Source organism: Candida theae (genome assembly GCF_024610275.1).
Source record: "Candida theae strain CBS 12239 chromosome Unknown scaffold28, whole genome shotgun sequence".
Classification (NCBI taxonomy): Eukaryota; Fungi; Ascomycota; class Pichiomycetes; order Serinales; family Debaryomycetaceae; genus Lodderomyces; species Lodderomyces theae.
This window is the reverse complement of record NW_026261496.1, coordinates 84945-96960: the sequence shown is the minus strand read 5'-3', so window position 1 is coordinate 96960 and position 12016 is coordinate 84945. Positions and strand designations below refer to the sequence as shown.

Genomic DNA, 12016 nt, shown 5'->3' with positions numbered 1-12016 from the left:
TCTCTGAGATGCATGCCTAAACTGAAAAATTAGTAAAATAAAGGAAACCTGGCACCTTCGACAGTGCTGAAAATTATCAAAATAACAGGTTTGAAAAAAAAAAAAAATATGGGGGTGACGTCCATAAAGCAAGAGTAAGCTCCATTGGGTTGATTGTCCATGACAACCAATCGTCATGACTTTCGTCTAGGACACAAAGTCCCATTGTCAAAGAATGGCTACCCCCTTCTGAAAAAGGGGGCAAAACATCCAGCTGGGGATTAAATACCCAACCAGGAACCAATCATCATCATCAAACCGCAAAGTGCCACGATTTCCCAATTCAATTCAAAACATATGTGCTTTGCACGTTCATTCAATCTTGTCATTTACTGAGTTACCTGGGATTTCGGCTCGAAGAGACAGAACCAGTCACGAACACGCCAGAGGCTGCAATCAGTGTGAACTCGGCGGAACCGATTCAGTGTGGCTGACTCCATGGCTATGGGAACAGATATCTGGACTAAATGGAATAAATAGACACGTACCAGAGCTGAACCATCCAATCCCGAAGGCGGGCGAATGGCCAGACACAATCACACATTATGCGACATAGGCCCAAGATGAGCTAGTACCACGTCCAGAGCCGTAGACACAGAATCTCCAACCACAACCAGGATCAAACCAAAGACCGACCGATGATCTCCACCAAACTGAATCACAACCAAAATTGACATGCCCTACCAGAGGTCTCAGCATCCATATCGCCAGCGTACTCTCACACGATTCTGATTTCGATAAAAAATTCCACTTTTGGGAATTCCGCTTGCTGGAAGGAGGGGCCTTTTCGCCTTTTTCCCACAGCTAATCGCGCGTGCGAGCCTTTCAACACCATTACGATGGCGGATCCTGTATTGCCTCATTGGGCTCGTCTACGGTCAGAGGGGTATTTTCACCCCACAAAGACACTGCTTTATGTTCTTCCGCTTTGAACACACTGAGTGCAAGCGTTGAACATTGACCGGACGCGAATATGAAAATGGTTCGTTGGCAACCTTAGGGATGATGATGAATAGAATCGATGATATTCTATTGCGTTTCCGCTGTTGTGACAGGAGACTTTCCCCGAAGCAATATATACTAGTCATAGTACATGACATGGCAAAACATGTCCTTTTGTAAGCCTCGATGACAATTCTTAGTTTATGGACGTAAAGAGGAAAAGAGAGGAAAGCAGAGGAGTTTAAGAAGAAGAAAAAATTTTCTTCCCTTTTGAAAAGATGGCAAAAATCACAGGTCGTGTACTGTGGTTTGAATATTTAAAGAATAGGTGGGAGTGTGTCAAATACAGTCTCAGTCGTTATACAGCACAACATCTGAGTTCATAATATATCCATCTCTCTACTGCAAAATGCCACAGAGATGATATTCTGTTCAGAGAATACCTGAACTGTGAACTACCTTTCCAAGGCTGCACCAGAAAAGCTAACGGTAAAACTTCAGTTTTTTTGTCGTGAACCCCAATGCATTAAATCCCTAAATTTGACGTCGTTTTTGAAATCATTCGAATCAATGATTGATCACCAATGTTCACAGTAATATGAAACGGTTTGTGCTATAAGTATAGCTATAGCCTTACAAATTCTAACGGCAGTAAGGTTAGCATGTTCAAATAGAAAGTATAGCACCATACCAATGAAGGCATGATCAAGTCTTGATCTTTTGCTTTCTTCTTGTATTGCATGAAACGGCCAAATCTTACATTTTACGACGGGCCATAAAACCATTACACATTTGCATTTAAACTAAATTGGAATACTCTGAACATTGTGACAGAAGCCAAATACTACTTTCATGCAAAGTCGTAAACATTTCTGGTCCGGTTCCTCTCTCTACACCTTTAAGTTACACACTTCACTAAAATTAATATTGCACGTGCAATTGCAACAAAATCCAATTTTGCAATCATCGTATGAAAAAAAAAAAAAGAGAAAATTAAACAATAGGTTAATCCGGTAGATTCACAAAAGTGTGGAACAATAGGAATCATCGCGCCTCGATGCTAGAGCCGTTGCCACAATTCGGTAAGTCTGTAGTCTTCATACAGCCTCTCCTGCTACTCAAGATGTAATTCACGGATCTCGACAGGGACAAAGAATACATTGGGTTGATTGTCTGAAATGATTTAATGGCAGGCCATCTAGTCTACAGACACACCACCGTCAGTGCCAACTCAAAACCACATAACCGCACTGGATTTCGAGCCACAATTCGGAAATGCCGGTCGCATAATTTTAGCATAGTAAAGATCAAAACTTGAATTTTTTTCCAGAGCTATATATATCCCAAGAGACCTGCTTTCTTTTTTGTTTTTTTTTTTTTAGTTCGCAATACCTACATTATCAACCATGGCTGCCGTGATTACCCCTTTCCAAAGGCTCAAGTGGGGTGTTTTCCCCGTGAGAAGAATCGTCGATGAAGACGAAAATGGGAACTTTATCAATCTTGACGAAGACGTGACTGATGCAAGCAGCTCCACTGAAGGAGGAGCTAGTATTGAGAAGAGGGATTCCAAACTCGAAACGGCACAGTCTGTCACCAAGAAGGAAGAGGAGCCGGAAATTGAGTATCGTGACGAGAAAGACCGTCCGTGGTGGAAGTTCTTTGATGAGTACGAGTATCGTGTGACTACTCAGGAGAAAAGGAAGAGGAAGTGGTTCAAATGGTTCCATGACGACGATACCCCCGAGGAGAAAAAGTTGATTACGAAAATTGACATCTTGTTGACATTCTACTCGCTCATGGCGTATTGGGTAAAATACCTCGACCAGACAAATTTGACAAACGCCTACGTGGGAGCACTGGGAAACATCAAGCAAGGGATTGGCATGAAGGGTAATGACTTTGTCAATACACAGGTGTTGTTCTCAGTTGGCAATATCATTTTCCAAATCCCCTTCATGTACGTTTTGTACGCCTTCCCATTAACCTATGTGCTCCCAGCGTTGGATATTAGTTGGTCGGTATTAACAATTTGCACCTCGCAAGTGGTCAATGTCCCCGGTCTCAAAGCAATCCGTTTCTTTATCGGAGCGTTTGAAGCTCCGTCATACATTGCCTACCATGCGTTATTTGCATCTTGGTTCAAAGGCAGCACAGGCGAGGTTACGCGTAGAGCAGGCTTCTACTACATTGGACAGTATTTGGGAATTTTGACTTCGGGCTTGCTTTCGGGTGCAATTGTGAGAACTTTGGGTGGCGTCGGAGGTTACGAGGCATGGCAATGGATTTTCATAGTGGATGGAATAATTAGTTTTGCTGTGGGTATAATTGGAATATATATGATTCCAGGCACGCCCGAAGACTGTTACAGCATCTTTTTATCCGATGATGACATTAGAATTGCCAGAAGACGAATGAGAAAGGACCAGAAGGATGCCAAGCCTAGAGAAAATGCGTTTTACCATTTCTTTAGTTGGGAAACGTGGCGGAAAGTTCTCACGTCTTGGCACATTTACATCTTGGGATTGTGGAACATTTTTTGTTGGAATAATTCAAATGGGACTTCTGGTGCATACGCATTGTGGCTTAACTCCTTGAAAAAAAGTGACGGCGTCACCCGTCGTTTCAGTGACGGACAGCTACAAGACTATACTGCATTGACGCCAGCCTTGGGAATTATATGGTTGATTATTACAAGTACCATGGCAGATTTGTTCAATACTCGTTACGGTGCTATTGTCTTTTCGCAGGTGTTCAATGTTCTCGGGAACGTATTACTTGCAGTTTGGGACATTCCCGAACGTGCGAAATGGTTCGCCTTTTGCATGCAATATTGGGGTTGGAGTTCGGCACCGGCTCTCTACTCGTTCTTGGGGGATATATGTCGAAGAGATCTTCGTGAGCGTCAAATCATTTTGGTTTCCTGTAATATTCTTGCACAGCAGAGTACGGCTTGGATAGCAACATTGGTGTGGAAGACGGTTGAGGCGCCAAGATTCTTGAAGGGTTACAGTTTCACTGCCGCGTCCGGGCTTGCATTGGCAGTTTGGTCTATTCCCGTTTTGTACTTGTACAGGAGACAAGAAAGAGCGGGAGCACTTGACAATAATATTGTGCTTTACAACTCAAGCAAAGATAAAGAGAAGCCTGATATTGAGCAAGTCGATGAGAAATAGAGAATAGAATATGTAGAGTAAATTCATTTTGCAGTTAGGCTTTGTTTAAAACAGTGCTACCAAATTTGTCTGCACATTCATCGATTTTTTTCCTCTTTGCCGATGGATATGCTTCGACGAATCTATCTCGTCTCATTGGTGTTAATTGCAGCATCGCTTGTTTTCCGGCCCTCTGTATTGCTCAGACAGAGACCGGATGGTGCCCCAAAGTGCCACCGCTACAAAAATGATGCTGGTTTCAAGTCATTCTTGCGAGATCATCACCCGAATTATCAATCCGAAAATTTAACTGTATTCAAATCATCAGTTTACAACCATCGTGAAAATGCAACTTTTCTAATGTTGACTCAAAACCACGATTTGTATCTGGTTTTGGAAACAATACAGGTGGTGCAAGACCGTTTCAACGACAAATTCAACTACGACTACACTTTTCTCAATGATGAACCTTTTTCCTCGGACTTTATCTACCTTCTCAGTTCTTACATCCCGCGTGGGAAAATAAACTTTGGCGTTATTCCAAAAGAACACTGGTCATATCCTGGTCATATAAACATTACTGCTTGTGCTGAAGTACGGAAGAACTTTGCCGATATTCCGTATGGAGATTCCGAGAGCTACAGACACATGTGTCGCTTTTATTCTGGGTTCTTCTACAAGCATGAGATGGTGAGGCAATACCAGTACTATTGGAGAATTGAGCCTGATATCAAGTTGTATTGTGACGTCAATGAGGACTTATTTCGTATTATGAGGGAAAAGAACAAAAAATATGGATTTGCTATTGCTCTTTTCGAGTATTCCGAAACTATACCAACATTATGGTCCCATGTAATCAAATACATCCAAGAACGGCGCTTGCAACCCGAGCTTTTGCCAATGTTCACCAACGAGTTCGGATGGTACAATTTGTGTCATTTTTGGTCGAATTTTGAAATTGCAAATTTGGATGTCTTCAATGATGCTCAATATGAGGACTTTTTCCAGTACTTGGATTCTGTTGGAGGATTCTTTTATGAAAGATGGGGTGACGCTCCTGTGCATACAATGGCAATGATGATAATGTTGTCGAAAACAGACCTTCATTGGTTTGAACAGATTGGGTACACCCATCCACCATATGTGCAATGTCCCCAGGACCGCAACATTTATGTAAAAAACAGATGTGTTTGCAATCCGGATGAGGACATTACATTAAACGACGAGAACGGTTGCAATAGACATTTTCTACAGTTTTTAGATAGCTAGGGTGTGTTGCGTAAATAGTGTTTTATGTATCGCCAGACGTTTCTCATTGTGGTACACAGCCAGAAACAAAAGAGAAAAAAAAAAGTGTCAACAAAATTATCCCTTATTGCAACACAAGCTTGTAACCGTAACTAGTTCCTGCCAACCAATACCACATCTAGTAACACTGCTGTCCCTACTTCATCACGAAATACAATGGCAATTCAGTTCCTCTTCCTCATTTCGAGACAAGGCAAAACCAGATTGTCCAAATGGTACCAAACTATACCCCAGAAACAAAAAGCCAAAATCATTCGTGATTTGTCCACTATAATTTTATCAAGGAGGGCCAAGATGTGTAACGTGTTGGAATACAAAGACTTGAAGATTATATACCGAAGATATGCCTCGTTATTCTTTGTCATTGGGATTGACAATGACGATAATGAGCTAATTGGACTAGAGGTGATTCATCGATTCGTTGAACAGATGGACAAGATGTATGGCAATGTTTGTGAACTAGATATAATATTTGGCTTTGAAAAGGCGTACCATGTTTTGGATGAATTGTTACTAGATGGGTATATACAAGAGAGTTCGAAAAAGGAGGTGTTGAAACGTGTTACCCAACAAGATGAATTGGAAAATATGGATGAATTTGAAAGAGTTCTCGTTTGAGTTATGCAATGAGTGAGTGTGAGATCTTGAGGGATAGGTGTTTGGTACATACTTGAAGTGCAAATACATTGTTCCACATTTGTATAACTTTTATCGAATTAACGAAGGAATCAAGTCAGAAGCTCTATCTTGTCTTTACACTTCAGGTTGAATATCCCACATCCAAACTTGTAGGCTGTAACCCCACTTCTTGGAAGACTTCACCACAACTTGGTACTTCTAAAACAGCAACATCTTTTGAAGTGGTGGGAAGGTAGCGCGCTACTAAAAATTTATTTTCGATGCCATTATAAAATTTCCAAAAACCTCATCTCAACACATCACCTCCAAGCAATGATCAGAAAACAAGCAAGAGAGAGAAGAGAGTATCTTTATAGAAAGGCCTTGCAACTCCAAGAAGCTTCGCGCACTGAAAAGCGTCAACAACTCAAGGCGGCTTTGGCACTGGGAAAGCCATTATCAAAGGAGCTAGCAGAAGACTCACAACTACAACGTGATTTCATATACGACCAAAGTGAACAGGACCAGCTAGATATTGATGATGAGTATAGTGCTCTTTCAGGAATATCAGACCCAAAAGTGGTAATCACCACATCTAGAGATCCAAGCGTTCGATTGTTGCAGTTTTCCAAGGAGATTAAATTGATGTTTCCCAATAGCTTGAAATTGAATCGTGGTAATTACATCATCAATGATTTGGTCAAGACATGTACAAGGGTTCAAGTTTCAGATTTGATCATATTGCATGAACATAGAGGTGTTCCTACATCGCTAACCGTGAGTCATTTCCCACACGGCCCCACTGCCATATTCACTTTACACAATGTCAAATTGAGGCATGATTTGCCAAATTTGGGTAATATAAGTGAATCTTATCCTCATTTGATATTTGAAAACTTCAACACGCCATTGGGTAAAAGGGTGGTTAAAATTTTGCAACATTTGTTTCCACCGGGAGTCAAACGGGATTCGTCAAGGGTGATTACGTTTGTAAATAATGACGACTATATAAGTGTGAGGCATCATGTGTACGTTAGAACCAGGGACAGTATTGAGATTAGTGAAATTGGGCCAAGGTTTGAGATGAAGTTGTACGAAATTAGATTGGGCTTGGCTGATAATACCGATGCTGATGTTGAATGGCAAGTTAGAAGATTCATACGTACTGCAAATAGAAAAAACTACTTGTAGGATATGCAAGAATTAAATAAACACGTTACCTAGTTGACTCTATACATGGCTTACTGTAGTGACGAGATAATGGGGATTGTTTGAATGAATAGATTGTTCAACGTCACTAGTGTCGGCATCGGCATCGGCATCGGCATTGACGTTGCTATTAACAGACTCCCTCCTCTTCCTTCTCTTGGTCCTGAAATGCTCGACATTTGTCAATACTCGACTGATAATATTATTGCCCCCATCAATAGGTCCACCTCTCGCAAACGTTGCCACTCTTTCCAATGCAGTGCCTCGTTCGTCACTATACAGTCTGTTCATAGCGTGTCGTTCTTGAACTTCATCGTGACGGTTCATTTGTGCATTAGGCAATAAAATGGCTCTATCGATAGCATAAGGCAATCCTCTGTGTCTTCCTCTAATCATCATCGCAATGATCACCAACTTCGAGACCACATTGAACTCACCAGACAAAGATGTGTTTACGCCAGGATATCCGAGTGACATTCCAACAGTACCATAAGCACTAATAATTTCAAACAAAATGGCAAATTCAGAAAACCTAAACTCCATCTGTTGCAACTTTTTACCCTCAGCAATACAAATGATAAACAAACCCAAAAAGATGTACCATAAATCATAAGATAATTGGTTCCGCAAATGCGCGCCAACAAAGTTTGTCGGAGTGTTTTCGTCTCCCTCTTCATCCTTTGTATACACCCCTAAACTCTGTTCCTCGTACACGTTTGTTCTTCTTACCGATATGGCAATAGGCAAGACTGATACATACATCATGAGCATGTAACTCACCTGAGTAGCAGAATGTAGCGACGATAAATCAACAATGGAAAACCCAACAGTTCTGGTACAAAATGCCTGAAACAATCCATTCAAAACACGATATCCTTTGGGTACCCCATCAAACATGTCACTGTTGACATCTAGAATACAAAATACCACTAGATCAAACCCGTTTAGGGCAATAAGTGTGAAAAGTAACCACCATGTAGGAAGCAGGGGGAAAAGTAAAGTGAAACACCGACGTGGGTGATCCAACAAAAATCCCAATGACTCTTTGTACAACGACAATTCAGGTGCTGTTTTAAACATCACCCAGATAATGAAGCGTAAAAATACTGGGAATCCAGTGTTTCCGATAACAATCAAAAAGCCACACAATATCTGTACAAATGCATTTTCATGAAACGAATTCATAGAGTCCGCAGTCAAGGTGAATCCCAAGTCGTTGAAGGACGATTGTGCTGTAAAGAATGCCCACCATCCAGGGTTGATGGCGTTATCATGAAGCATTTTCTTGTAATTTGGCATGCAATACACCCAAATTAGTAGCATGAAGGAGGAAACGATCAAGAATCCGAGGTAATAGCAGACAATGATTTTAATGAGCAACTTGACTGCTCTATATTCAATACCACCCAACTCATCTTTTTGCTCGGCAGTCATCTTCATGAAAGTGGAGTTTCTACCAACGGTTGGAGCAAAAGACAAATAGTTTCCACTCATTGTCCGTGAAAGTCCAGGATGGAAGCTATTGGCTGACTCGTCACTGTCATCCGCATCATTGTATTCGTTTGCTGCAGTAGCACTGCTGGATAAACCTGACAATGCTGGAGTTTTGACCTTCCTTAATCCACGAGGCCGTCCTTGTCTCCTATTTCTTCCACCTTTATTGGGAATTACATTATCAAACTTGATTGCACGTTGTGGGTGCTGCTCTTCAGTGAGGTCGCTTGCAGACTTGCGGCGTGATTTGGGTGGTTTCAGATGCGTTGGAGAGATTTCACCGTCATCTTGCTCGTCACCATCAGTAAAAGCGCCATCATCAACCTCCCCATCATAATCCACGTCATCGTCGTCATCCTCAATAGCATCGCTGTTTTCTGCGCCACTGCGGCTTCCAATACGAGTGGTATCATCACCAGAAACGTTACTCTCATCAATTTCCGAGTCTATAGAAGCATCATCATCTACTTCATCTTCTGCCTCACTAGATGCCTGCGAGCGCCTTTTTCGACTCGAGTTTGAAAGGGTTTTTCTCAATCTGTTTCTCCAAGGGCCGCGCGACTTCCGTGAAGATAATGGTATCCACAGTGACCGTCGAGGTCGAGCGAGTTTCTTCTTGGTGAAGATTGCATTGTGGCTGGTAGCATTTTCAACCTCATTGGGTGGTTTGATCACAAGAACATCATCATCGTCGTCATTATCATTATCGTTGTTGTTGTCATCGTCGTTGTAGTCGTCATAGTGTTGGGAGGAATCGCTTGCATATGCGTGGGCTTTTTTATTTCGCCTGGGTGAAGCAAAATCAGCAAAATGGATAGTAGGGCTTTGCGGAGGGCGACTCTCAGAAGCATCATCGTGGTCACCACCACGGTTTCCACCGCCCTCGCTGCCCTTTGATTTTTGCTTTTCCCGTAGCATATTGATAGAACGATACATATCCTCTGGATCGATTGACTTTTTCCTTTTGGGGTGCGGTAGAGCTCCAAACTTGATTGCGTGGTTAATCGTTTCTTGATTTGAGTGGTTTTCGTTGACATTGACGCCTAAGTCGTTTTCGTCGTCAGATGGCTCAGACGTGTGGTCTGCCCCACCATTTTGATGATGACGATGAAAATCGTTTCCTTGAAGCAGTGGTGATGATTGCGAACTATCAACCTCATTGTGCTCTTGGTTGTACCCCAATTCTTTATTATTCGCCGTATTCAATCTTGTAGAATTTCCCGACACGGCTGAGTTCATTCGAGCTAGTGTTGCCGATTTCCGCATCTGGAAGTTCAACTTTGAGTTTTCTTTTATGTTGTCAAAGTGACGTTCAAAGTAGTACAACCGAACTAAAAGTAGTGAACCGTGGATAAAGATTGGATTCGTAAGCGTTGGAATAATGTAAAAGATAATTTGTTGATAAAGGGAGACGTTGTTGACGTCTACGGTGTTGAGTCCTGCTTGAGTCGATGCCCCACTTGCAAAGAACAATGCATCAATGTACGGTATGGTCTTCACAGGATAAATCAATATCGAACCAAGGAAGCAAAAGGTAATGATGTAGAAATAATGAACTGCCCTAAAGTTCGGTAGTATCACCTTTGTATAAGGGTACATTGCAGAGATAACCCTCTGCATAAAATTTCTAATTTTGAACCCAACATCGTGCTTGAAGCGTGCGTGCTTGTAACGCTCAGGCAAGTTAGATACCGAAGGCATGATGTTAAAAATTGTATGCCTAATGGCACAGGAGGGTGAGCTAAAGCAGCTGGATAAGTGCTATCGTTGAGTCGAAAGCACAACAGTAGTGATTGTAGTGATGGATGGATCGAAATTGGCTGAATATGCGGATGCGGCTTTTTCAGGTTGCTTTATGTATGGTAGGAAAATTTTGAAAATTGATTAATTTATCCGTTGACGAGCTCACGTGCGTTCCCCCCATTAAACTCCACACGGCCTGTTAGGAAGTCATGAATAACCCTAATCTTACATCAAGAGCAATCATTGCGACGTAGGGAGATATACTACTTGCAAGGTGAGAGAAAATGCTTTTTTTGGGGGATGTGCTTGATGCACTGGTTGTAATCGATAAGAATACAATGCACGACTTTATTTTCTTGGACGGATTTGATGATACAATACGGTCAAGTTTTGACCACAAAGAAAGGCAGATTCGCCAGAGTAAGAATGTGTCTTCTTCCTTCCCATGGATGTTCCCCCTCATTTTTGTAGAAACTCTTGGAGAAGCATCGTTGATTTTGGGGATATCCTTTTTGTGGTGCTGTAGTTTCACATCTATGCTTCCACCAAAAGAACCATATTGTCAAATCGCGTCCGAAAGATTGATCAACAGGACGGTTGACAAGGAAGCGAGGTTAAAACTTGTTAGAAATCGTTTGGCAATTGCTGCGTTGTGCGAGTCGGAAAGGTTTTGACTTGTGAAAATTGGCACTGCTATGGAGGGAAAAAGGATATAGTCACGATCGAGTAGTATAATCACGTTTTGAAACAATAGATGGCAACAAAGATCCCATCATACACTTTCTCCAAAGTCAAAGGCGTTTGGTACTTGTCTATCCTTTGTTGTATAAAACGGGCTTAGAGAGATTACCATGGAGCTGAGGTCGATCTTGTTGATAAAGTGTGTAAAGGTGGGTAAGTTGCAAAGATTGAAAGTTAATAGATAGGAAAAGCTGTCTACCACACAGGTTGCTTGATACCAGCTTAAACTACATCAGAGAATGTTTCGAAAGAATGCTGTAAAAATTAAATACATCGGGGTTCACTTTCAAAACAGTCAATATGGTTTCTCTCTCCTGAATAGCTCCGTATTACTAATCGTCCACAAAAGTAGTGCAAGATGAGAGAGAAATCGGGCATGCTACTGCTAGCTGCAAAACTTCTCTTCTTTGTGGCGTATGGTGAAAAATTAAAAGATGCGAAAGAAAGAGAGAGAAATGAATACTTAGATGAGATGTCGGATGGTGATTATATATATACATATATGCAACCAAAATGACGTGTATGCATACGTAATCAACACAAAATAAAGAAACATACAGTTAAAGACTCTACACAAACTTAGTTTTCCAGTGGCGTTTCGTGGTATACCGGTGGTGTGACGCTTGGGGGCATGAAGGAAGTTTGCCAAAAGACGGCCTTCGTTTCTGTAATATGGTCTGTACAAGGTACTCTCTGCTATTAGATCTACCTTTGATGGAAGATTTGGGAATTTGTAATTGTTGATGTGTAGGTACTTCTTAACAGGT

General features: G+C 41.6%; 4 protein-coding genes across 4 annotated transcripts; 3 read left to right on the top strand and 1 right to left on the bottom strand. All coding sequences in view use genetic code 12, as the record gives it.

Annotated features, from left to right (window-relative positions):
• Nucleotides 1–2387: 2387 nt before the first annotated feature.
• KGF57_005390 (uncharacterized protein) lies at nt 2388–4157 on the top strand (the record flags this gene model as incomplete). The annotated part of the gene is made up of 1 exon (XM_051755002.1): nt 2388–4157. One exon carries the CDS (start codon nt 2388–2390, stop codon nt 4155–4157), a length of 1770 nt encoding a protein of 589 aa, XP_051606155.1.
• Nucleotides 4158–4259: 102 nt separating this feature from the next.
• Nucleotides 4260–6062, top strand: MNT3 (Mnt3p; the record flags this gene model as incomplete). The annotated part of the gene is made up of 2 exons (XM_051755001.1): nt 4260–5367; nt 5638–6062. 2 exons carry the CDS (start codon nt 4260–4262, stop codon nt 6060–6062), a joined length of 1533 nt encoding a protein of 510 aa, XP_051606154.1.
• A 333-nt stretch (nt 6063–6395) lies between these two features.
• Nucleotides 6396–7253, top strand: IMP4 (snoRNA-binding rRNA-processing protein; the record flags this gene model as incomplete). The annotated part of the gene is made up of 1 exon (XM_051755000.1): nt 6396–7253. The coding sequence occupies one exon, from the start codon at nt 6396–6398 to the stop codon at nt 7251–7253; it is 858 nt and encodes a 285-aa protein (XP_051606153.1).
• Nucleotides 7254–7292: 39 nt separating this feature from the next.
• On the bottom strand, nt 7293–10466 carry TRK1 (Trk1p; the record flags this gene model as incomplete). The annotated part of the gene is made up of 1 exon (XM_051754998.1): nt 7293–10466. The coding sequence occupies one exon, from the start codon at nt 10464–10466 to the stop codon at nt 7293–7295; it is 3174 nt and encodes a 1057-aa protein (XP_051606152.1).
• Nucleotides 10467–12016: the final 1550 nt, after the last annotated feature.